General features: G+C 43.0%; 1 protein-coding gene across 1 annotated transcript; it reads right to left on the bottom strand.

The window, feature by feature from the left end:
• Positions 1 to 7,477: 7,477 nt before the first annotated feature.
• LOC143800939 (homeobox protein not2-like) lies at positions 7,478 to 9,376 on the bottom strand. The gene is made up of 4 exons (XM_077281220.1): positions 9,043 to 9,376; positions 8,551 to 8,750; positions 7,749 to 7,898; positions 7,478 to 7,585 (listed from the first exon to the last, which is right to left on the bottom strand). Exons 1-4 carry the CDS (start codon positions 9,374 to 9,376, stop codon positions 7,478 to 7,480), a joined length of 792 nt encoding a protein of 263 aa, XP_077137335.1.
• Positions 9,377 to 27,584: the final 18,208 nt, after the last annotated feature.

Genomic DNA, 27,584 nt, shown 5'->3' with positions numbered 1-27,584 from the left:
AAATTCACAACAGTACCCCCCCCTTAGTGAGGGGTCACCGAACCCTCACCAAGACCACCAGGGCGATCAGGATGAGCGGCGTGAAAGTCACGAACTAAATCGGCCGCATGCACATCAGAGGCGACCACCCAGGAATTATCCTCCTGACCATAGCCCTTCCACTTGACCAGGTACTGAAGCCTCCGCCTGGAGAGACGAGAATCTAAGATCTTCTCCACCACGTACTCCAACTCGCCCTCAACCAACACCGGAGCAGGAGGCTCAGCAGAAGGAACCACAGGCACAACGTACCGCCGCAACAAGGACCTATGAAATACGTTGTGAATGGCAAACGACACCGGAAGATCCAGGCGAAAGGATACAGGATTAAGGATCTCCAATATCTTGTAAGGACCAATGAATCGAGGCTTAAATTTGGGAGAGGAGACCTTCATAGGAACAAATCGAGAAGACAGCCATACCAAATCCCCAACACGAAGTCGGGGACCCACACCGCGGCGGCGGTTGGCAAAACGCTGAGCCTTCTCCTGTGACAACTTCAAGTTGTCCACCACATGATTCCAGATCCGCTGCAACCTATCCACCACAGAATCCACCCCAGGACAGTCAGAAGGCTCCACATGTCCCGAGGAAAAACGAGGGTGGAAACCAGAGTTGCAGAAAAATGGCGAAACCAAGGTGGCAGAACTAGCCCGATTATTAAGGGCAAATTCAGCCAACGGCAAGAAGGTCACCCAATCATCCTGATCAGAAGAGACAAAACACCTCAAATACGCCTCCAGAGTCTGATTAGTTCGTTCCGTTTGTCCGTTAGTCTGTGGATGAAAAGCGGACGAAAACGACAAATCTATGCCCATCCTACCACAAAAGGATCGCCAGAACCTGGAAACAAACTGGGATCCTCTGTCCGACACAATATTCTCAGGAATGCCGTGCAAACGAACCACGTTCTGGAAGAACACAGGAACCAGATCAGAAGAGGAAGGCAGTTTGGGCAAAGGAACCAGATGGACCATCTTGGAGAAACGATCACATATCACCCAGATGACAGACATGCCCTGAGACACCGGAAGATCCGAAATGAAATCCATAGAGATGTGTGTCCAAGGTCTCTTCGGGACAGGCAAGGGCAAGAGCAACCCGTTGGCACGAGAACAGCAAGGCTTAGCTCGAGCACAAGTACCACAGGACTGCACAAATGACCGCACATCTCTTGACAAGGAAGGCCACCAAAAGGACCTGGCCACCAGATCTCTGGTGCCAAAAATTCCCGGGTGCCCTGCCAACACTGAGGAATGAACCTCGGAAATGACTCTGCTGGTCCATTTAGCAGGCACAAACAATCTGTCAGGTGGACAAGAGTCAGGCCTACCAGCCTGAAATCTCTGCAACACACGTCGCAGATCTGGAGAAATAGCTGACAGGATAACTCCTTCCTTAAGAATACCCACAGGTTCAGCGACTCCAGGAGCATCAGGCACAAAGCTCCTAGACAGAGCATCGGCCTTCACATTCTTAGAACCTAGTAAATACGAAACCACAAAGTCAAAACGGGAGAAAAACAATGACCAGCGGGCCTGTCTAGGATTCAGGCGTTTAGCAGACTCGAGGTACATCAGATTTTTGTGATCAGTCAAGACCACCACACGATGCTTAGCACCCTCGAGCCAATGATGCCACTCCTCAAATGCCCACTTCATGGCCAACAACTCCCGATTGCCCACATCATAATTTCACTCTGCCGGCGAAAACTTCCTAGAGAAAAAGGCACAAGGTCTCATAGTAGAGCAACCAGGGCCTCTCTGCGACAAAACGGCCCCTGCCCCAATCTCCGAAGCATCCACTTCAACCTGAAAGGGAAGTGAGACATCAGGCTGGCACAAAACAGGCGCTGAAGTAAACCGGCTCTTCAACTCCTGGAAAGCCTCCACGGCAGCAGGAGCCCAGTTAGCCACATCAGAGCCTTTCTTGGTCATATCCGTCAACGGTTTAACAACGCTAGAAAAATTAGCGATAAAACGACGGTAGAAGTTAGCAAAACCCAAGAACTTCTGAAGACTCTTAACTGACGAGGGTTGAGTCCAATCATGAATAGCTCGAACCTTGACTGGGTCCATCTCCACAGCAGAAGGGGAAAAAATGAACCCCAAAAAGGGAACCTTCTGTACACCAAAGAGACACTTTGAGCCTTTAACAAACAAAGAATTTTCACACAAAATCTTGAAAACCATCCTGACCTGTTCCACATGCGAGTCCCAATCATCAGAAAAAACCAGAATATCATCCAGATAAACGATCAAAAATTTATCCAGATACTTCCGGAAAATGTCATGCATAAAGGACTGAAAAACTGAAGGTGCATTAGAGAGCCCAAATGGCATCACCAAGTACTCAAAATGACCTTCGGGCGTATTGAATGCGGTTTTCCATTCATCTCCTTGCTTAATGCGCACAAGGTTGTACGCACCACGAAGGTCTATCTTGGTGAACCACTTGGCACCTTTAATCCGGGCAAACAAGTCTGACAACAACGGCAAAGGATACTGAAATTTGACAGTGATCTTATTCAAAAGCCGATAGTCAATACAAGGCCTCAAAGATCCGTCCTTTTTAGCCACAAAAAATAATCCCGCACCAAGAGGGGAAGAAGAAGGACGGATATGCCCCTTCTCCAGAGACTCCTTGATATCTGAACGCATCGCGGTATGTTCAGGTACCGACAGATTAAACAGTCTTCCCTTAGGAAACTTACTGCCTGGAATCAAATCTATTGCACAGTCACATTCCCTATGAGGAGGCAATGCACTTGACCTAGACTCGCTGAAGACATCCTGATAATCAGACAAATACGCCGGAACTTCCGAAGGCGTAGAAGTAGCAATAGACACGGGCAGGGAATCTCCATGAATTCCATGACAGCCCCAACTTGACACTGACATTGCCTTCCAGTCCAAGACTGGATTATGGGTCTGTAACCATGGCAACCCCAAAACAACCAAATCATGCATCTTATGCAGAACAAGAAAACGTATTACCTCCCGATGTTCAGGAGTCATGCACATGCTAACCTGTGTCCAAAACTGCGGCTTATTTTCTGCCAATGGCGTAGCGTCAATACCCCTAAGAGGGATAGGATTTTCTAATGGCTCAAGAACAAAACCGCAACGCTTGGCAAATGACAGATCCATAAGACTCAGGGCAGCACCTGAATCTACAAACGCCACGACAGGATACGATGACAGTGAGCAAATCAAAGTTACAGATAGAATGAACTTAGGTTGCAAATTACCAATGGCGACAGGACTAACAACCTTAGTAAGACGCTTAGAGCATGCTGAGATAACATGTGCAGAATCACCACAGTAGTAACACAAGCCATTCTGGCGTCTATGAATTTTCCGCTCATTTCTAGTCAGGATTCTATCACATTGCATTAAATCAGGTGCCTGTTCAGATAACACCATGAGGGAATTTGCGGTTTTGCGCTCCCGCAACCGCCGGTCAATTTGAATCGCCAGGGCCATGGAATCATTCAGACCTGTGGGAATGGGAAAACCCACCATCACATTCTTAATGGCTTCAGAAAGGCCATTTCTAAAATTTGCAGCCAATGCACACTCGTTCCACTGGGTCAGCACGGACCATTTCCGAAATTTTTGGCAATACACCTCAGCCTCGTCCTGGCCCTGAGACATAGCCAGCAAGGCTTTTTCTGCCTGAATCTCAAGATTGGGTTCCTCATAAAGCAAACTGAGCGCCAGAAAAAACGCATCAATATCAGCCAATGCCGGATCTCCTGGCGCCAGCGAGAAAGCCCAATCCTGAGGGCCGCCCCGTAAAAAAGAAATAACAATTTTCACTTGCTGAGCGGAGTCTCCAGAGGAACAGGGTCTCAGGGACAAAAACAATTTACAATTATTCCTGAAATTTCTAAACTTAAATCGGTCTCCGGAAAACAGTTCAGGAATCGGTATCTTAGGTTCTGACATAGGATTTCTGGTAACATAATCTTGTATGCCCTGCACACGAGCAGCAAGCTGGTCCACACTTGTAATCAAGGTCTGGACATTCATGTCTGCAGCAATCACAAGCCACTCAAAGGTAAAGGGGAAAAGAAAAAAAAAAAAAATGAGAGAGAGAAAAAAAAAAACTCAGAACTTTCTTTCTTATAATCCCACTTCTGCAATGCATTTAACATTTAGTACTGGCCTGGCAAACTGTTATGACCCCAATGGCGAGGGTCTCAGAGATATCAGCAAGTCTGCAAAGTACAAAAATCCAGCTCATAGGGCAGTGGTAACTGGGTTGACCATATATCTACTCCTAACGCCAACCCTAGAAGTAGCCGGGGAACATGCCTACGTTGGTCGCTAGATGTCTCGCGCCAGCCGGAGAGCTAACTACCCCTAGAAGAGGAAAACAAAGACCTCTCTTGCCTCCAGAGAAAGGACCCCAAAAGTAGGATACAAGCCCCCCACAAATAATAACGGTGAGGTAAGAGGAAATGACAAACACAGAGATGAACTAGGTTTAGCACAGAGAGGCCCAGTTACTAATAGCAGAATATAGTAAGATAACTTATATGGTCAACAAAAACCCTATCAAAAATCCACGCTGGAGATTCAAGAACCCCCGAACCGTCTAACGGCCCGGGGGGAGAACACCAGCCGCCCTAGAGCTTCCAGCAAGGTCAGGATACAGATAATATACAAGCTGGACAAAAAATGCAAACAATAACGAATTGCAAAAAGCAAAAAAGCAGACTTAGCTTAATCAAGCAGGATCCAGGATCAGTAGACAAGAGCACTACAGATTAGCTCTGATATCAACGTTGCCAGGCATTGAACTGAAGGTCCAGGGAGCTTATATAGCAACACCCCTGACCTAACGACCCAGGTGAGCATAAAAGGAATGACTGACAACCCCAGAGTCAAATCACTAGTAGCCACTAGAGGGAGCCAAAAAGTAAATTCACAACAAGGGTCTTCGTCTCTGCCACGGCCCATCTGCTGCCTCTATAACATTCCCAGATTTGCTGGAATGCAGAGGATGGTGATTCCCGCTCATCAGTCTTGCAGGTGCATGGGCCGGCACTCTGACAGTGGCCAGAAATCTACACATTTATTTCAGGAATTTCCCCAGATTTCTATATAGTAAATTTGTCACACGTTTGTTGCCCACCCCGATGCATCCCCCTTAGAGCTCTTTCACACGTCCTGATATTTCCGGTACCAGAAAAAACCGGTACCGGAGATATCCGTGTCCGTATGTCCATGTGCTCAAGTGGCACATACGTGCGGCATCAGTGTGCCGCCCGTGTGCCGCCTGAGGACCACACGGACCGTGCAGGAGAGACAGCGCTACACTAAGCGCTGTCCCCCCCGCATGTGGTGCTGAAGGCAGAATTCATCTCTTCTCCCCCAGCGTTCGTTGGAGAGAAGAGATGAAAGATCTTTTTTTTTTTTTTTTTTGGGGGGGGGGGGAAATAAAGTTTGCATGTGCGTCCGCGTCCCCGTCCCCCCCCCCTCAGTGCGCCGCCTGCCCCCTTGCCGCAGAAATACTCACCCGGCCAGCTCCTGCAATGTCTCCTCTGTCCTCTCAGCGCCGGCAGCTTCTCCTGTGTGAGCGGTCACGTGGGAGCGCTCATTACAGTCAGTGAATATTCCCTGACTGTAATGAGCGGTACCACGTGACCGCTCACACAGGAGAAGCTGCCAGCGCGGAGAGGACAGAGGAGACATCGCGGGAGCCGGGTGAGTATTTCTGCGGCAAGGGGGCAGGCGGCGCACTGAGGGGGGAGGCGGGGGGCACATGAAAACTTTATTGTTCACAAAAAAAAAAAAAAAGATCTTTCATCTCTTCTCTCCGGCGGGGGAGAAGAGATGAATGCCGCCTTCAGCACCACAGCGGGGGGGACAGTGCTTACTGTAGCGCTGTCTCTCCTGCGGGCGGTACGTGCACACGGAGGAGAGTGCACACTGTTCTCCGTGTGCACGTGTGCTGTCCGTATTGTGGTCCGTGCTGCCGGTAGAAAACGGACATGTCGACGTGTTTTCAGCACGGACATACGGTCCGTGTGAAAACACGCACATGTGCATAGACCCATTCATTTGAATGGGTCTACGTGTGTCAGTGTCTCCGGTACGTGAGAAACCTGTCACTACACGTACCGGAGCCACTGACGTGTGAAAGAGGCCTTATAAAATAACTTTTAGGTTTCTTTTATTTTTTTTAGAAATAAAATATTTTTCGACCTTTGCAAAGTGATGAATCTTTGTTATATACCCCATTACCATATCTATAGCACAGTGCGGGAAGTGCTGACTTATCTGCCTGGTTCTTGCTGTCTTAGGCTACTTTCACACTAGTTCGTCGGTACGGGCCGTCGCAAACCATCGGCCCGACGGACAGTGTGTTAATGTAGCACAATGGGGGCAGCGGATGCAGTTTTACAACGTATCCGCTGCCCCATTGTGAGTTCCGGGGAGGAGGGGGTGGAATTTCGGCTGCACATGCGTGGTCAGAAATGGCGGACACGACACACAAAAAAAAGTTACATGGAACGTTTTTTTGTGCCGACGGGCCGTTAAAACAAGACGCATCCATTGCATGATGGATGCGACCTGTGGCAATCCGTCGTAATGTGTCGCTAATGCAAGTCTATGGAGAAAAAACGCATCCTGCCGGCAACTTTGCAGGATGCGTTTTTTCTCCAAAACGACGCATTGCGACGGACAGCAAACAATGCTAGTGTGAAAGTAGCCTAAGACAGCAAGAACCAGGCAGATAAGCCAGCACTTCCCGCACGGTGTTATAGATAGACGGAATGAAAATACGATAATGAGTTATATTACAAAGATTCATCACTTTACAAAAGAGATTGACCAGAGACAATTTGGTAATAAGAGTATAAAAAATATTTATTTTAAAAGACGAATAAATATCAGTATAAAACATATGATTTAAATAAAATAATGGCCTACGTACAAATACCACAATGGTCCTTCACAAGCCATCATAGGGGCTGAGATATCATAGGACAGGGGATGGGCTGAACAGTCTCCAGCCAATCAGAAGGTGGGGAGGGGGTATTAAAATTATAGAGGCAGAGCCAAGCACCCCAGGACTGATTGTGTTAAGGCCTAAAATTGAGAGAAATCCACAAATCAGGTCCTAGATTACTTGACTCTGCTGCAAATGGGGGAATAGTGCATGATGCATTGAGACAACGCAAGTGTAAAGGGTAACAGTAACACAGTTACTAGAAAGGACCACAGTAAGATGAGGGACAAATCATATATACTGCGCCTTAATTTCCTTCCAATGACTCTGGAAGAGCTTTGTTCACTACCCCTGTCCTACAATTATAAATTAGACAAAAAGTATAAAGCCAATTTTTCATATATGGAAGATCGAAGAATTATTATACAGTACAGTCCTCCATGCCAAGTGGTCTACAAAATAGGACACCAATGTGTCATCCAAACTCTAAGAGGAGATGAAGAAGTCCATCGCACATCTCTTGCTTGGAGTTTTCATGGTTGGAAGACAAGGACACGTAGAGTAAGGTTTTTCCAAAGTTGACCTTTCAGCACCAAATGACTAGTTCATTGGACCTACATCTCATTGTCCATAGTGTTTTTTGTCCAAGAAAGATTGCATCATCCTGTGACAGTCAGACGAATTCCTCACACTAATGGGCAGTATAGAATGAAGGTCTAGGTGAAGTTCTACTGAACCACACCTACCTCATCCTCTACTTCATTCTCCCTCTCCTCTATGGAATCTGAGGCTGGTGGGTCTTCAGGGATGACTCTAACCTGGGACAGTTTAGCCATTTTTTGCTCCAGGCTTTGTTTCCTCCACTTTATTCGGCGATTCTGGAACCACACCTTCACCTATGAAGAAAGGAGAAGACATTGTTAAAACCTAGGATGTAAAGAAACTGAAACTCTAGTTCCACCACAGTGATACACACATATATATTATGCAGAGTGAGTTTTTCCACATTTTTACATTTTTTCACGTTACACCCACATACTTAAGTGTATTTTATTGAGACATAAATCCCGAGAATCTGTGACAAGATGTGAAAATTACTGATCACAGACATCTTGAACCAATGTCACTGAGTGAATGGAGAAGGGGCAAAATGTCACCTCTAGATGTGCAAAGCTGGAGAGACAGACCCCAAAAGACTGCAGAGAGAGGGGGTCCTACAAAGTACTGACTCAGGGGGTGAATACAAATGCACGGAACAATTTTCATTTTTATATTTATAAAATAAGTAGAAACCCTGAATCATTTCTTTTACGCTTCAGAAATCCTTGTTACTTAGTGTTGGTATTATATAAAATCCCATTAAAATACATGGAAGTTTGTGGGTGTAATGTGGAAAAATGTGGAAAGTTCATGGGGTGTGAAGACTTTACAAGCCACTGTATATAATATATTACAAAGAAAATACAATCCGCTAACAAACAAATGCACTGCCAAAGCCAAAAGGGCTCAAGTTGAGGACAGTCACAGAGTTCATGTAGCGTTCCTTACCTGGGTTTCCGTGAGGCCAAGTGAGGCAGCGAGGTCCACTCGATCTGTCCCCACCATATATTGCTGCTTGAGGAAATCTTTCTCCAGCCTTTCCAGCTGTTCTGGAGAGAAGATCGTCCTAAATCTCTTCGGCTTGTAAGGTCCTGTCTTGCAGGGCAGAGATCCTATGGGACACATGGTGCAGAGTGTGTTTGTAAGATCTGGAAGAAGCAGAAGGTGGCGCTGTCAGCACAAGAAAGAAAAAGGACGGAAGGAAGGATGGAAAGAATGAAGGAAGGAAGGAAAGAACCCAGGAAAGGAGCACACAGAGCTACAACTTCTACAAGTCAGATCCAAGATAACTATACTGATGTGAGAAATACAAGTCTCAGCAATTCTTATCCTGAAGGAGAAGAATCTCTCCTGATCTAACTAACTTTTTGTAAAGATATTATTAGCTACAAAAACTAATTAGATAGAATTAATATAACAAGTTGAGGAGTGTGGACTTACCTCTGTGGCTGCACAGGGGGTACGGACATCTGCACCCTCCACTGAGTGGTCCGTAGTGCTGCTGGGGCTGGACGTAGCCGGGGAAGGCTGCAGGTTGGCAGAGAAATACTGGAGGGTAGGACATGGTCCCATAGGAGTAGCCATGGGGTGCAGGGGGCATCTGCCAGCCGGGTTCCTCCACAATGACTCGGGGAGCAGGTCTGTCTTCTCTGGATAGTAGGGAATCAATATCAAAGGCTTTCCTGGGTGTTGTCTGCTCCTGAATGGCCTCTGGCAGAGCAGGAGCCTGAGCCAAGTGATGTCCAAGTCCTTGGAAGATGGGAGTAGGCTGCATGATGGCAGGGAGAAGGCAAAGTATCCTCAGGTGGTGAAGAACCAGGAGCAGGTGATCTCTGCTGGAGAATGTAGTGTCCTCAGCTCTGAGCCCCCTTTTATCCAGAGCTGCGCTCTGTGAAATGTAAATACACTATTAGCATGTGAATAGCCCAGAGCAGAGATCAGCACTGAGTGGAAGAGTGGGCTCGGCACACAGACCCCACACTGCCCCCGAGAGGAGAGGACAGGGCCATGGGGCAAAGCTTCCTACAACCTCCCCCGGCTGGCCACAAAATCCAGGGGAAACAGGACACCTGTAACGACTCCATAATTATCTCTATATCCACGTGTCTATACACCGACCTGTGATCCACCCGTCCACGGGCGCAGGATTCTGGGATCTGCTCATCTGTGTATACAGCTCATATTTAGCTGGTAATTATTAATGGATCTCATATCTCACTGATTATTGACTTACGGTATCTATGGATCTAACTCTACATCTCTGATATCAATGAATTATCGGAATCAAGTGATGTGAAAACGAGATGGAAATATATAATCCGTGTCTTTGGGTCTAACTCTACATCTCACACATTATCTATTAGTCATCTATATCTGGTATTTATCATCACTATCTGACCATTATCTATTTATGTGTCGAGCTCCTATTTATCTGCATCTTTCTACACTGATGGATAATAGTATATGGGATGTGAGTACGATCTACAGAATTGCTTTAAAAGATTAATTATTATTATTATTACCTTCTTTACCTATCATATCCAGATCCCATCAGATAAACTGTATATAATAATCTCCAGATCTCCGGCCCCCCGTATGTCTCCATATCTGCTGTTCTCGCTGGTCCCGGTAATTATAGAGAATTGCTCTAATGATACATTACACTGAGGAGAGATCACCAGATCTCAGGAGATCTCCAGGACCAAAACACCAAGCGAGAGACACAAAGTCACTTTCTACATTGATGAGGAGCGAAATGTGTAATAATAACCAGACATTACAGATCCATAATGATCTCCTCTCTGCTGCCAGGGTGGGCTCTCATGGGGTGATACGGGGGTCCAGCTCCGAGCTCTTATATTATGTGTTCATAAAGGGGAGAGTTGGATAGATTCATAGATTTTTATTTACACATATTTTCTATTTCACTTTTTGTACATCTGTCTTTTACATTATGAATATGATTCTGCCATTTAAATATTTTTATTACGTTGTGAAATTATTTTTGTTTTATTTTAGATCTATTTTTTTTCCTGGACTTAGTCTTACATAATCGATGTTCTTGTAGAATATAATAAATTTACATTTTATTTTATAACATATACATTGGATGACTTTTAAACAACCAAAGTTATTCACTTGTTTCATTTTTTAGGTTCCATTATGGCGATTTATTTTTCAGTTCTTTAGATTTTTTTCTGTTTGACACATTTTGTTTTTATGTATAATAGTGAGAGTTTAATAGGAATTTACTAGTTTTAAATTTTTAATCCATTTTAGTAGTTTTTACAGATAGATATTTCTTGTTCTTACTACTTTAACACTTTCTTTACATGTGTTAGTGACTGGGTTTAATAATAGATTTAACATTTTATTGTTTTGCTTTAGTTGAATTAGTGACAAAGTTTAATAGTCATTCACTAATTTCGCTTTTCATTCCAGTTTAGTTTTCTTTTTCCCCCTTCTTACCTGTATCAGTGACTTTTGTATTAATCTGTTTCCACCTTTTGAATCTCTTGTTGGGCTGATTCTTCATCTCCATACAATGAGGTGTGATTGGACAATTAGTGGAGATCTGATTAATTCGTGCTGTCTTCTTCTCCTGGTCAGTGTCTGCCACTTTCACCTTGGCCGATACTGAGGACAATCTCAGTCACTGTATGAGAGGAAGATGGCGGCAGCTCTGATGTCTCCAGCTCAACAATCCACATTTGGTGTCAGTTCCTCCATTGTTCTGTGGGAACCCTTGACCTCCACATATTGTTCCCGGTTGCAGACATTTTTCCTTCTTCTTATTCCAGTTTTGATTCTTTACAATTTGATTATTCTGTTCATGAAATCATTTTTTCCTTCTCTAAGCAGCGATTCTTCTCAGATCTCATCGATCCTCCTCAGATCGCACCGATCTGCCTCAGATCGCACCGAACTGCCTCAGATCACACCGATCCTCCTCAGATCTCATTGATCCTCCTCATATCGCACCGATCTGCCTCACATCGCACTGATCCTCTTCAGATCTCACCGATCCTCCTCAGATCTCATCAATCCTCTTCAGATCTCATTAATCCTCCTCATATCTCAGTGATCCTCCTCAGATCTCATCGATCCTCCTCAGATCGCACCGATCTGCCTCAGATCGCACCGATCCTCCTCAGATCTTACCAATCCTCCTCAAATCTCACTGATTCTCCTCAGATCTCACCAATCCTCCTCAGATCTCATCGATCCTCCTCATATTGCACCGATCTGCCTCACATCGCACTGATCCTCCTCAGATCTCACCAATCTTCCTCAGATTTCACCGATCCTCCTCAGATCTCACCAATCCTCCTCAGATCTCACCAATTCTCCTCAGATCTCACCAATCCTCCTCGGGTCTCATCGATCCTCCACATATTGCACTGAACTGCCTCAAATCGCACCGATCCTCCTCAGATCTCACCGATCCTCCTCTGATCTCACCGATTCTCCTCAGATCTCATCGATCCTCCTCATATTGCACCGATCTGCCTCACGTTGCACCGATCCTCCTCAGATCTCACCGATTCTCCTCAGATCTCACCGATTCTCCTCAGATCTCACCAATCATACTCAGATCTCATCGGTCCTCCTCATATCGCACCGATCTGCCTCACATCGCACCAATCCTCCTCAGATCTCACCAATCCTCCTTAGATCTCACCGATTCTCCTCAGATCTCATTGATCCTCCTCATATCATCACTTTTGATGTTTTGCAAACATTCTGTTCATATATTAACCCCATCAGTCCCATGGGAGATACAGGTAATGGTGACATTGCTGGGGGTCCTCCCTTCTTTCCCCTCTAACACAGGGGCATTATATTAATTAGTAAAGGGAATTGCTGCACTTTGTCCCCCATTAGCTCTGTGGACTTTGTTAATGGATTTCACTTAAAAATCTGCAGAATTTCACCCTGTGGTAACGACGTGGGAAATGTAGCACCCGGTAGTGAGGAACACAGAGGGTCCCCCCTATGCTGGGGGTCTGGACAAGTGACATGGGGCTGTGACCAGGGGAGAGAGATGTAGAACAGTGCAAACAGCTGTACACTACCATTATCATCATCATCATCATCATCATCATCAATGGTCCCCTCCTTTAATTAACCCGCTGGCTGCTGGAGAGCTTTGAGGACTGACTGTAATGTGGAGTATGGAAATATATTCGGGTATACATATATTCTATTGATGACTACAATAAAAGATGGTAGATCATCTATGAATAAACCAGATGTAGTGTTGAATTACTAGATAAACTTATTTGTATTTATTAATTAACCCTTCCAGGATGAGAGCACAGTAATATGGTCCTGTAAAGAAAATAATGTCATAATGGATGATGGGGGTGATCATCCCTTTACAGAACTTCAGGCTACAAATGGGATAAAATCCATAACTGACATTAATGTGGCCGATAAATTCTGTAGAATAATTAGTTGATGGTGAAATATTAGATTGGGATCAGATCTGCACAATCTGAAGTTTTAGTGAAAGGAAAATTCCTGCAAACAGGAAAGAGGTTTCTTACAGTTACAGCAGGAAAAGTTTTGGAAAGCTGCGACCTCCAGGGGCCGTGATGGCGGATCCTCAGACGGCAGCGAGAGACTCCTATGGATATTGGGCACTGAGATTTATTAATTCCCCAATGACTGATTTACCCGCAGACTGGAGAAATATCGACGAGGACACAATGACTCAGCGAGGACGAGCACTTCACCACAAGGTTACTCCAACTTTTCACCATTCATGGTCACACATACATTTACACTGTGTTTTATTAATTGCGTTTTTAGGAAAGGCAGCAAAAATGCAAACAATATAGTCAGACAAGATTATCAGAGCTTCCTGGGACTTGTAGTTCTTATGCCATAGTCACATGTAACAAATCTATATATTTATTTGTTTAAAGAAAATACTTTACCCGTCCAAGCAGAGATGTGTTATTTCTCTGTATGGAGCCTGAAAAAACTGCCTGGAAAAAAGGAACCGTTTGATTTTTAAGACCAGAATCAAAGCTTTTCTCTAAAAAAAAAATGTTTCCATATTGAAGATTGTCCCAAAGTAATCATGCCAATGAGAACGCCTCGTAATTACTTGTCTGACCCCCCTGCCCTCGGATTAACATCTTACTTCATGACTTGGAGGGGCCCAGATCTTCTGTTATTTCTCTACATAAAGAGCTTCTGGCAGGTCTTCAAAGAGGCAGCATCTTACATCTATCATCAACGAGGGGGAAAGGTTGGTCCTAGGAGGATGCTGGGACTTGTAGTGTTCATGAAATGAGCCGTACATGTACTGTGCATGTCATGTCTCTCCCGTTGATGTGGGCACCAGCACAGATCCCACATCTTTCCGGGCACATGTCAGCTGTTTTCAACAACTGACATGTGCCCCTAACAGCCATGGGTGGAATCTTAATCCACCCGCAGCTGTTCACCCGTTAAATGCCGCTGTCAATCTCTGACAGCAGCATTTAATGTGATTGCATCGGAAGTGCGTTACTAATCCATCAGCACTCGTGTCACATGACCACAGGTCGCCAATAGGTTGGCATGACAACCCGGGGTCTGCAGGAGACCCTTGTGGTTGTCAGTGCCGGATTGCTATGAGCACCGCCCAGCAGTCGGCACTCGTAGCAAGTGAGCATTTCTGCTATACACAGGCGATCGGACAACTGCAGCTTCTAGTCTCCCATGGAGATTATTGAAGCAAGTGAAAAGTAAGAAAAAAAAGTTTTTAAAAATATAAAAAAATAAAAAAAATTTAAAAGTTTTAATCACCCACCTTTTTCTCCATTCAAAATAAAACAATAAATAAAAATAAAACTACACATATTTGGTCTGGTTGCATTCAGAATCGCCCGATATATCAATACATAAAAAGAATCCAATCGGTAAACAAAAAGTCAATCTGCCAGAATTAGGTTTTTATTGTCGCTACAAGATTGCATTATAATGGAATCACGGGTGATGAAAAGATCGTATCCACACCAAACTAGTATCAGTAAAAATGTTAGGTTGGCACGCAAAAAACAGCCCTCACCGGCCACATATGCTGAAAAATGGAGATGCTACGGGTCTCGGAAAATGACACCATTTTTTTATTTTTAACAAACTTTTGACATTTTTGGTATCCACAAACGCGTAGTGACCTGGAGAACAATAATGACAGGTCAGTTTTAGCATTTAATGTAAATGCTAAAAAAAAATCCAAAAAAAGTTGTGGAATTGCACTTTTTTTGCAATTTCACCACAGTTGGAATTTTTTTCCCGTTTTCGAGTACACGGTATGGTAAAACCAATGATATCATTCAAAAGTACAACTCTTCCCGCAAAAAATCAAGCCCTCACATGGCCATATTGATGGAAAAAAAAAGTTATGACTCTCGGAAAAATGGTAGCGAAAAACCAAAACGCAAAAACGAAAAAAGGGCTGCGGCGTGAAGGGGTTATGGGATGGGGCTTCATGGAACAATGGGATACGTTGCCACCAGACTCCTCTTATCGCCAGTGGGAGCAAAGAGTCGGACATGCTGAAGTCCATCAGCACCATTCTTTCATCCTTTCAATGTCTGCTGGTGGTGAAGCGTTGAGAGAGCCCCATACACATTAGATACGTCCATTTCTTCCTGAATCAGGAGGTTCAGTGGACAATTAATGTGTATTCCTGATTGTTTGTGTCAGACACAACATGTGGAACCAATCTACAGGGTACCTGAAAAATGTACGATCTGTGGAAGCCCCAGTGGTGAGACCCCCTAACATTCATTAGAATGGAAGAGCCAAAGAGCATGTGCCACCACTGAGCCAGTCACTGTCTACACAAGCTCTGGTCGCACATGCTCAGTACAACTAAATTCCACAGGGGCCCAATTCTGAATATTGGTGGAAGTCTCATTATCAGGAACCCCATGATCATACAGCTCGTTTATTTTCTGGTAATACATTTTTTATCTCCGTATGGACATGGCCATAATAAAACTCAATTCTTATCTCATACTGTGCCTCAATGTGTCCAACATGTTATGACTAGTCGTCTATATGAGAAAATTAACGATGGCGCTCTCCAGTGAATGCTGACATGTAAATGTGTTCTCTTATTAGAAATGTAGCCTCACCTAGATACTCCAGGTGTCCAGAAATCTATGATATAGATCCATTTGGTCTCTGTGTGGCACCACATTGGGTCTGTGCACTTTGTTCTTTGAGAGCCTTCAGGTTACAACTATCCAGAAATCTTTAGGTTTTCTTATCTCATAAAAGTTGGACAATTATAGGAAGAAGGAGAATCTAGTTCCCTACAGCAAAATATTTTTTTCATTAAATGGCCTACGACTTTCTAAGCGTCAACTGAGACTTCCTTATTCCAAAAGGTGGTGGTTCTCCGATGGAACCTAGAAACTTACTGATCACCTGGGTGCCACATTGATCTGCAGAACATCTCCAAAATGGAGAGGCAGGTCGGGTGCCATTATCGCTCCATGTCTGGTTGGTTTCTATCTGATGCTAAATGTATTGTTCACTACTCTGTGTCATCTGCCTGCACTGGGCAGGACATAGCAGAAGAGGTGGAAGTGTGGAGAGCATCTTCCAGTATTCCTCAGACCTCATTAGTGCACCCCCTGCCCCTGAGAAGGAGGAGAGCGGCTGAAACCCATTTCCTGATAGCTTTATTAATGAGAGGGGGTCTCATTCACATTCCAAGTGGCTTGTAGGGAGATGAAAGTGAAGGAGCAGGAGACATGTCCTCATGTGATTGTGACTGTAATGAGAGGGTCCACAAAGCTGCCGAACACTTCAAAAGCCCCTAATAGATGCTAATGACCTGAATATGGAGCAGGAGCTCTTACAGGGGAAGAATAAGGACCTGGTGGAAGGGCAGAGGATGCATTTTACAATCCCTCATAGAAAGGTCTCCAATGAGTTTGCTTAGGATATAGCCCTGGCTGATGCTGCTGTCCCTTCCTTGGACTCCTAGACACCCCAGGGAGACCTCTTGTCTGGACTTGTGACATTTCACACCTATCATGGAGAGCTATGGATTAAGTGATCTGACATCTGCCCCTGAAGAAACCTGTATCTTATCCCTGGTAAAAGACAGAAGGGGCTGAACAGGAAAAAAAACCTTCTAGACTCCTATCACGTAGAAGGTCCAAGCTTCTGTCCTTCCTCTATGACAAAAAAAATAATTCTGGGTCATATGTAGGAGCCATCAGTGTCACTAAAGTCATAACCATTAGATGGCTGCTGGCCGAACGATGCTTCATTTCATGGTGCAGTCTACATCTATGTCAGCCGACTCTTCCATGCACAGGAGCACTCGATGGGCCGAGCCTCCGGGTTCTCCACGAGAAAGCAACTTACCGTAATTAAAGGACAACAATGCGGTTGTCCTTTAAAAAACAAGGAAAATGTCAGTTAGGGTCCAGACAAGATATATCAACCAAGAGGTCAAAGAAACCCCTAAAAAATAGCTTTTAATAGATATACAGGGACACTTAAATTCATTAATGTGGAGTAAAGGTTCCCGGCGGCTACAGGACTGAAGAAAAATATATAGGACAGAGAAAAGTCCGAACAAAGGTTAATACGATCGTTCTGTCATCGCACATCAATGTCAGTGAGCGGCCGACAACAAGGAGTCTCATTCTGCCACCACCGACCCGGTCGCTCACAACCGAGGAATTAATAATACATAAAGACAGAGAGGTAGATGGTAAGAGGTGGTGTGGATGGATAAGGAGGAAATAAAGCACCAATCCACCAACGAGGCGCAAACTTCCCACCCCAAAACACAAGGAGCAAAAGTGGAGGCAGCACGTCCTGCAATCAAACTTGTACTTGTTTTACTTAAACTAAATAAAACAAGTGTGACCAGGGACAATTTAATCTCTATTTATCATCCCTAGTTATTACTTTACAATACATATATAACCATATTAAGAACATACCCAGGTTATACCAGCCGTATATATATATATATATATATAATTATATACAGGAGATTCCCAGGTTATACCAGCTGTACATGTATAATTATATACAGGAGATGCTCAGGTTATACCGGTTGTACATGTATAATTATATACAGGAGATACCCAGGTCATACCAGCTGTATATATACAGTCATGGACAAAAATTTTGAGAATGAGACAAATATTAATTTTTCCAAAGTCTACTGCTTCATTTTTTCTAATGGCAATTTGCATATACTCCTGAATGTCAGAGGCTGGTGCTTGGTATCATTGTTTCTCTTCAGTTAACCATGGTTATCTCTAAAGAAACACGTGCAGCCATCATTGCACTGCACAAAAATGGCCTAACAGGGAAGAGTATCGCAGCTACAAAGATTGCACCTCAGTCAACAATCTATCGCATCATCAAGAACTTCAAGGAGAGAGCTTCCATTGTTGTCAAAAAGGCTCCAGGGCGCCCAAGAAAGACCAGCAAGCGCCAGGACCGTATCTTAGAACTGTTTCAGCTGCGGGATCGGACTCCCAGCAGTGCCGAGCTTGCTCAGGAATGGCAGCAGGCTGGTGTGAGTGCTTCTGCACGCACTGTGAGGCGGAGACACTTTGAGCAAGGCCTGGTTTCAAGGAGGGCAGCAAAGAAGCCACTTCTCTCCAGAAAAAACATCAGGGACCGACTGATATTCTGCAAAAGGTACAGGGAGTGGACTACTGAGGACTGGGGCAAAGTCATTTTCTCTGATGAATCCCCTTTTCGATTGTTTGGGACATCTGGAAAACAGCTTATTCGGAGAAGAAGAGGTGAGCGCTACCACCAGTCTTGTCTCATGCCAACTGTAAAGCATCCTGAAACCATTCATGTGTGGGGTCGCTTCTCAGCCAAGGGAATCGGCTCACTCACAGTCTTGCCTAAAAACACAGCCATGAATAAAGAATGGTACCAGAATGTCCTCCAAGAGCAACTTCTCCCAACCGTCCAAGAGCAGTTTGGCGCCCAACAATGCCTTTTCCAGCATGATGGAGCACCTTGCCATAAAGCAAAGGTGATAACTAAATGGCTCATGGAACAAAACATAGAGATTTTGGGTCCATGGCCTGGAAACTCCCCAGATCTTAATCCCATTGAGAACTTGTGGTCAATCATCAAGAGACGGGTGGACAAACAAAAACCAACAAATTCTGGCAAAATGCAAGCATTGATTATGCAAGAATGGACGGCTATCAGTCAGGATTTGGTCCAGAAGTTGATTGAGAGCATGCCAGGGAGAATTGCAGAGGTCTTGAAGAAGAAGGGGCAACACTGCAAATATTGACTTGCTGCATTAACTCATTCTAACTGTCAATATAACCTATTGGTACTCATAATATGATTGCAATTATATTTCTGTATGTGATATAAACATCAGACAAACACTAATAAAAACCAGAGGGCAGCAGATCATGGGAAAATATAATTTTGGTGTCATTCTCAAAACTTTTGGCCATGACTGTATATGTATATATATATATATATATATATATATATATATATATATATATATATATATATATATATATAATTATATACAGGAGATTCCCAGGTTATACCAGCTGTACATGTATAATAATATACAGGAGATACCCAGGTTATACCAGCTGTACATATATAATTATATACAAGAGATGCCCAGGTTATAACAGCTGTACATATATAATTATATACAGGAGATATCCAGGTTATACCAGCTGTACATATATAATTATATACACGAGATACCCAGGTTATACCAGCTGTACATATATAACCATATTAAGAACATACCCAGGTTATACCAGCTGTACATGTATAATTATATACAGGAGATACTCAGGTTATACCAGCTGTACACATATAATTATATACAGGAGATGCCCTGGTTATACCAGCTGTACATATATAATTATATACAGGAGATGCCCAGGTTATACCAGCTGTATGTATATAATTATATACAGGAGATGCCCAGGTTATACCGGCTGTACATGTATGATTATATACAGGAGATGACCAGGTTATACCAGCTGCACATATATAATTATATACAGGAGATGCCCAGGTTATACCAGCTGTACATATATAATTATATACAGGAGATTACCAAGTTATACCAGCTGTACATATATAATTATATACAGGAGATGCCCAGGTTATACCAGCCATACATATATTATTATATACGGAAGATACCCAGGTTATAGCAGCTGTACATATATAATTATATGCTGGAGATACCCAGGTTATACCAGCTGTACATATATAATTATATGCCAGAGATGCCCAGGTTTTACCAGCTGTACATATATAATTATATACAGGAGATGCCCAGGTTATTACCAGCTGTACATATATTATTATGTACGGAAGATACCCAGGTTATAGCAGCCGTACATATATAATTATATGCTGGAGATACCCAGGTTATACCAGCTGTACATCTATAATTATATGCAGGAGATGCCCAGGTTATACCAGCTTTACATATGTAATTATATACAGTAGATGCCCAGGTTATACTAGCCATACGTATATTATTATATATGGAAGATACCCAGGTTATAGCAGCCGTACATATATAATTATATGCTGGAGATACCCAGGTTATACCAGCTGTACATATATAATTATATACAGGAGATGCCCAGGTTATACCAGCTGTACATATATAATAATATACAGGAGATACCCAGGTTATACCAGCTGTACATATATAATTATATACAAGAGATGCCCAGGTTATAACAGCTGTACATATATAATTATATACAGGAGATATCCAGGTTATACCAGCTGTACATATATAATTATATACACGAGATACCCAGGTTATACCAGCTGTAGATATATAACCATATTAAGAACATACCCAGGTTATACCAGCTGTACATGTATAATTATATACAGGAGATACTCAGGTTATACCAGCTGTACACATATAATTATATACAGGAGATGCCCTGGTTATACCAGCTGTACATATATAATTATATACAGGAGATGCCGAGGTTATACCATCTGTATGTATATAATTATATACAGGAGATGCCCAGGTTATACCGGCTGTACATGTATGATTATATACAGAAGATGCCCAGGTTATACCAGCTGCACATATATAATTATATACAGGAGATGCCCAGGTTATACCAGCTGTACATATATAATTATATACAGGAGGTTACCAAGTTATACCAAATGTACATATATAATTATATACAGGAGATGCCCAGGTTATACCAGCCATACATATATTATTATATACGGAAGATACCCAGGTTATAGCAGCTGTACATATATAATTATATGCTGGAGATACCCAGGTTATACCAGCTGTACATATATAATTATATGCCAGAGATGCCCAGGTTTTACCAGCTGTACATATATAATTATATACAGGAGATGCCCAGGTTATTACCAGCTGTACATATATTATTATGTACGGAAGATACCCAGGTTATAGCAGCCGTACATATATAATTATATGCTGGAGATACCCAGGTTATACCAGCTGTACATCTATAATTATATGCAGGAGATGCCCAGGTTATACCAGCTTTACATATGTAATTATATACAGTAGATGCCCAGGTTATACTAGCCATACATATATTATTATATATGGAAGATACCCAGGTTATAGCAGCCATACATATATAATTATATGCTGGAGATACCCAGGTTATACCAGCTGTACATATATAATTATATACAGGAGATGCCCAGGTTATACCAGCTGTACATATATATATTATATACATATATTGTTACATACAGGAGATACCCAGGTTATACCAGCTGTACATATATTATTATATACAGGAGATACCTAGGTTATACCAGCTGTACATATATTATTATATACAGGAGATACCCAGGTTATACCAGCTGTACATATATAATTATATACAGGAGATGCCCAGGTTATGCCAGCTGTACTTATATAATTATATACAGGAGATGACCAAGTTATACCAGCTGTACATATATTATTATATACGGAAGATACCCAGGTTATAGCAGCTGTACATATATAATTATATGCCGGAGATGCCCAGGTTTTACCAGCTGTACATATATAATTATATACAGGAGATGCCCAGGTTATACCAGCTGTACATATATTATTATATACAGGAGATGCACAGGTTATACCAGCTGTACATATATATATTATATACATATATTATTATATACAGGAGATACCCAGGTTATACCAGCTGTACATATATTATTATATACAGGAGATACCCAGGTTAGACCAGCTGTACATATATTATTATATACAGGAGATACTCAGGTTATACCCGCTGTACATATATTATTATATACAGGAGATCTATAACTTACACTTTCTGGGGTTTCAGTGGAGGAAACTTCCCCGGCCCTAGTTAATATTGTAAGTCAATATATTGCGCCCCCTACAGCTGCACCGCTGCTGCCAGTCCTCATTTCCTCTGCAGTGTGAATTGTAGCTAATCTCTACAGTGTCTGATAAATTACATGCTCCATTCCTCTGCGGCCCACGGTCCCAGCACAGGGGAACATTTCCCCCCTCAGGTGCACACAACCCACAGATGATGACTTGTCCATCCAGAGCAGATGGAAGAGGGTGGTGCTGTTATGGACAGTAAGGAACACGCTGTCATTTTAAGAGGCTGCACCCGCTTGTCTGGCGTGATGGAATTTTCTGCTTCTCCCCTGCAATAGTCGGTGTGATGAACTGGTCTGGCAGAGTGCAGGTGTGCAGCTGGAGCAGCGTGTGTGAGCTGAGGCTGCTGCAAAGAGGACTTTTTTGTGCTGATAGCTGAAAGAGAGAAGAACTGTGTCCTGACATAGCTGCAAGAGAGCCACGAAGATACAGAGAAAGGGATTTACAGTTTCCAGGAGCATCCCTAGGATCCGGAAGCAAGGAGAAGACCACGCTTCACAGAGCTGACAGAAAGCCGTGCGCACCACCATATTAGACTGCTGGGGGCCCCCTGGGACTGGAGCTGATTCTCCAACATCACCATGAGTCTGTTCCTGTTTGGTGCACCTGTTAGGGCCTAGTGTAGGCTTCAGTAGTCAGTACACGAGAGCCGTGTGGCCTGCTTAGTAAAGGCCAGGGAGGTTATACGTAGAGTAGCATCCTCACTCGTTTATTGTTTACATTTGCTTGTTGGACATATTTTGAGTCTGTAATAGTTGGAGCACCGTGCTACTTTACGGGAAAGATAACGTTTATAACTCTTGTAAGTTGTCTTTTGCCATTGTATACCCCTGTTTGCATCTTCCTCATTCACTTCATCCCTTGCCTTCCAATAAATCTACCCTTTGTTGTTTGCACCTTATCTTGTGTACAGTAGTCTTCCTGTACCGTGGTGGTCCCCCCGGCCATCGCTTCACAGACAGGGAACCCCGAGCCCCTGCCCAGTCCTCTCTGCGGAGAGACCTGCAGGGAGCTGCCGGCTAATTACATTCTCCCACTGAGTCCCACACTCTTAATTACAAAAGTCAGGGGTCTTGTTCTCCCAGGAGGTGCAAGAAGTAAGAGATGGTGGGGAGGAGAGGACTGGATGCCATTGTCACCAGCTATGGGTCTAGTGATCACTTACCATATGATCAGAGAAGGCGCTGGTGGATCAGCCAAGTCTTGACAAATTAGAGGCCAATTAGGGGAATTTCGGGCTAATATCCCCGCACATTGTCATTTGCAGTTTGTCTTGAAGATTAGGGGCCGGATTCATCATTTGTTTGGTTTTCAGCTTCGTTTCTCTTTTTGTCTTTTATTTTCATTGACGTTTTTTGCTCCAAATTCTTCAAATTGGTGAAAATAGTTCATGAATTTTGCGCAAAATCAAAATATATACTTTATTCTCATTTATCATCTGCTTTTCTTCCAGTCACTTTTGGGGTCTAATTCATTATTGCATTTGCACTATTCTTAAAAAAAAGTTGAAAATGTTTTTGCACAAGCGAGCTCTATCCACTCCTTTTCTTCATTCATTTTATGCATGATTTTTATTTTTGTGCAACGTTTGCAACCCCTTTAACGGGTCAAGGGACATTTGGCACTAAAAAGGCCTGCGCAGACGCGAGCGGCGCCATCTTGGAGGAGGAATTTTTTTTCCTTCTCCAGCAAGATGGCGCCGCCGACAACTGCGCAGTAGCAGCTATTGGACCTCTATGCACACCGATAGCTGCTACTGTGCATCTGTTTTATTTCCTTCAGTATGTACAAATATTCATCATGTAAATTAGGGGGCAGGTCAGAGGGATTAGTGACCTGTCAGCAGTCTGCATTATGAATACCTAATCAGAGCACCACATGAAGACCCGCACAGCCTCGCCCACAGCCACACCCACAGCCCCGCCCAAGAGCACGAGCATATCATTAACTCAAAACTGAAAATAAAGATTAAACATTAACCGCAAGAAGGATTTCATCACCAGGTATCAGTGTAATCAGTATAACGGCGCTGACCTGACACTGTCTGTAGTTACTGAGCACAATCCTGCTGACAGGTTCCCTTTAAGGACTGAATGGAACATCATGTGGAAGATTATTATTTTTATTGTTATTATTTTTTTTAGAGCACTATTGATTCCATGATGCTGTACATAAGTAGAGGTTACTAGTAGTGATGAGCGAGTGTACTCGTTGCTCAGGTTTTCCCGAGCACGCTCGGGTGACCTCCGAATATTTGTGACTGCTCAGAGATTTAGTTTTCATCACGGCAGCTGAATGATTTACAGCTACTAGCCAGGCTGAGTACATGTGGGGATTCCCTAGCAACCAGGCAACCCCCACATGTACTCAGCCTGGCTAGTAGCTGTAAATCATTCAGTTGCCGGGATGAAAACTAAATCTCCGAGCAGTCATAAATACTCGGAGACCACCCGAGCATGCTCAGGAAAACCCGAGCAACGAGTACACTCGCTCATCACTAGTTCCTAGAGATGAGCAAATATGTTTGGAAAACGATTGTCAAACATAAATTCAGCACAAATATGGTACATTCGGATTCGTGATCAGTAACAAGAGTATTTTTTTTAAATCCAAAAAAAGTCGGTAACATTTGGTAAAAGATAGAATAATAGCCGGCAATTCATGTGCCACAATCAATAAAATCACAGAGTGAAAGGTTAGAATAGATATGTACTTATAGAACACATACTGTGTACAGTATATATAGATGCCAATGGCACACATAAATATATATATATAATTTATATACACTCACTGGCCACTTTATTAGGTACACCTGTCCAACTTCTTGTTAACACTTAATTTCTAATCAGCCAATCACATGGCGGCAACTCAGTGCATTTAGGCATGTAGACATGGTCAAGACAATCTCCTGCAGTTCAAACCGAGCATCAGTATGGGGAAGAAAGGTGATTTGAGTGCCTTTGAACGTGGCATGGTTGTTGGTGCCAGAAGGGCTGGTCTGAGTATTTCAGAAACTGCTGATCTACTGGGATTTTCACGCACAACCATCTCTAGGGTTTACAGAGAATGGTCCGAAAAAGAAAAAAAATCCAGTGAGCGGCAGTTCTGTGGGCGGAAATGCCTTGTTGATGCCAGAGGTCAGAGGAGAATGGGCAGACTGGTTCGAGCTGATAGAAAGGCAACAGTGACTCAAATCGCCACCCGTTACAACCAAGGTAGGCCTAAGAGCATCTCTGAACGCACAGTGCGTCGAACTTTGAGGCAGATGGGCTACAGCAGCAGAAGACCACACCGGGTACCACTCCTTTCAGCTAAGAACAGGAAACTGAGGCTACAATTTGTACAAGCTCATCGAAATTGGACAGTAGAAGATTGGAAAAACGTTGCTTGGTCTGATGAGTCTCGATTTCTGCTGCGACATTCGGATGGTAGGGTCAGAATTTGGCGTAAACAACATGAAAGCATGGATCCATCCTGCCTTGTATGGAGCATCTTTGGGATGTGCAGCCGACAAATCTGCGGCAACTGTGTGATGCCATCATGTCAATATGGACCAAAATCTCTGAGGAATGCTTCCAGCACCTTGTTGAATCTATGCCACGAAGAATTGAGGCAGTTCTGAAGGCAAAAGGGGTCCAACCTGTTACTAGCATGGTGTACCTAATAAAGTGGCCGGTGAGTGTATATATATATATATATATATATATATATATATATATATATATATATATATATATATATGTATTTATATTAGATAGATAGATAGATACATGAAAAGCTGGCAATTCATGTGTCGTGTATTGTAAGATCATTGCAGGAGCCGACAGGATAGAATAGATGGATTACATACTGTAAATACACATAGAATAGATAGATATATAGATGTCAGTGACAAATTCAATTAGTACAGTGTGTGTGCAAATTATTGTACATGTATTTAATTAATAAAAGATTAATTTTAGGAAAAAAATGGCGTGGGCTCCCGCTCAATTTTCGTAGCAAGCAGAAGGAAAGCCGACAGCTTGGGACAGATGTTTATAGCCTGGCAGGGGGTAATACCCATGGAGCTTCCCAGGCTATTAATATCAGCTCACAGCTGTATAACTAGCCTTTACTAGCTATTAAAATGTGGGACCCTAAAATAAATTATGCAGGATCCCCCTATAATTAATAACCAGCAAAGGCTATGCAGACAGCAGCGGGATGATATTAATAGCCTGGGAAGTATCCACGGATACTGGCTTCCCCCAGGCTAAAAACATCAGCTCTCAGCCACCCCAGAAAAGGCACATCTCTAAGATGCGCCAATTCTGGCACTTTGCCCAGCTCTTCCCACTTGCCCTGCAGAAGCCGCAAGTGGGGTGATAGTTGGGGGGTTGATGTCACCTTTGTATTGTTGTCAGGTGACATCAAGCCCCAAGGTTAGTAATGGAGAGGCATCACTAAGACACCCCATAGTCACATTGTAAGAAAACACAGACACCCAGAAAAAGTCCTTTAATTGAAAGAAAGACACAGACTTCTTTAATAATCTTAATTAAACCATACTTGCAACCTCGCCCATTCCTCCAATGCCCTCATCATCTGCAAAAGAGGTAAAAAAAAACACTATTACTCACCCTTCCGCAGAGATGCTTTTAGTCCATTTGTCCCTCGACGGGTTCAGTCTGCTACATCCATATGGCAGGCTGCATGATGCGACCATGCATTACGCGTCATGCCATTTGCCGGTTTCTTTTCATGTGACCGGATCACGGTGTTATTTAATGCTGACGCTTACCCCTATAAGACCACGCCCCTTGAGGAAGCGAGACTCTGTCTCGCGAAACGCGCGTCGGGGAGAGCGATCACTCGCAGAGCTGACACTTTCACAATATGGGTAAATAACCTTTTGTACTGTTTTATTGTATGTGTGGTTCCTCTGTAAATGTCAGGTGTGAAGCGGCTTATTATTATATCATCGCTGTTACTTAGATCAGCGTGGTTTGGACTTCCTTTATCCAAACCTATGTCACACCTATAGCTAACACAGGATTTTATGTGTTAGTTTGCACACGCCTATTTTTGGTAGTTAATAATTACTTGGAACCTATTCACATGGTTAGTTCTCTGCTAGTGATCGCGTTTTTGCACTATCACCTTAGTTTGATCATTTTTTCATACTGACATATTGTCTTTATAATAATGAATATTTGTTAATATTATATGTAATAATAAAATATATATACTTTTATACGTAAAAAAACTCTTGATTTCTCCTTTGTTTATGATTATTTCTGAGTTTAGTATATTTATGTGAATTTATATTGCTGGTTTCTTTATATGTTGTCTATTCCATTTGCACAACAGCATGTGAAATTGATTGTCAATCAGTGTTGCTTCCTAAGTGAACAGTTTGATTTCACAAAAGTTTGATTTACTTGGAGTTATATTCTGTTGTTTAAGTGTTCCCTTTATTGTTTTTGAGCAGTGTATATTCGATTTTCACACAAGTTCTAAAACTAGATAAAGAGAATCAGATTAAAGAAATTATTAGACTTTG

The sequence above is a fragment of the Ranitomeya variabilis genome, chromosome 1 (assembly GCF_051348905.1).
Source record: "Ranitomeya variabilis isolate aRanVar5 chromosome 1, aRanVar5.hap1, whole genome shotgun sequence".
Lineage (NCBI taxonomy): Eukaryota > Metazoa > Chordata > Amphibia > Anura > Dendrobatidae > Ranitomeya > Ranitomeya variabilis.
Note: the sequence above shows the minus strand (reverse complement) of the source record. Positions and strands in the feature narration are given on the sequence as shown.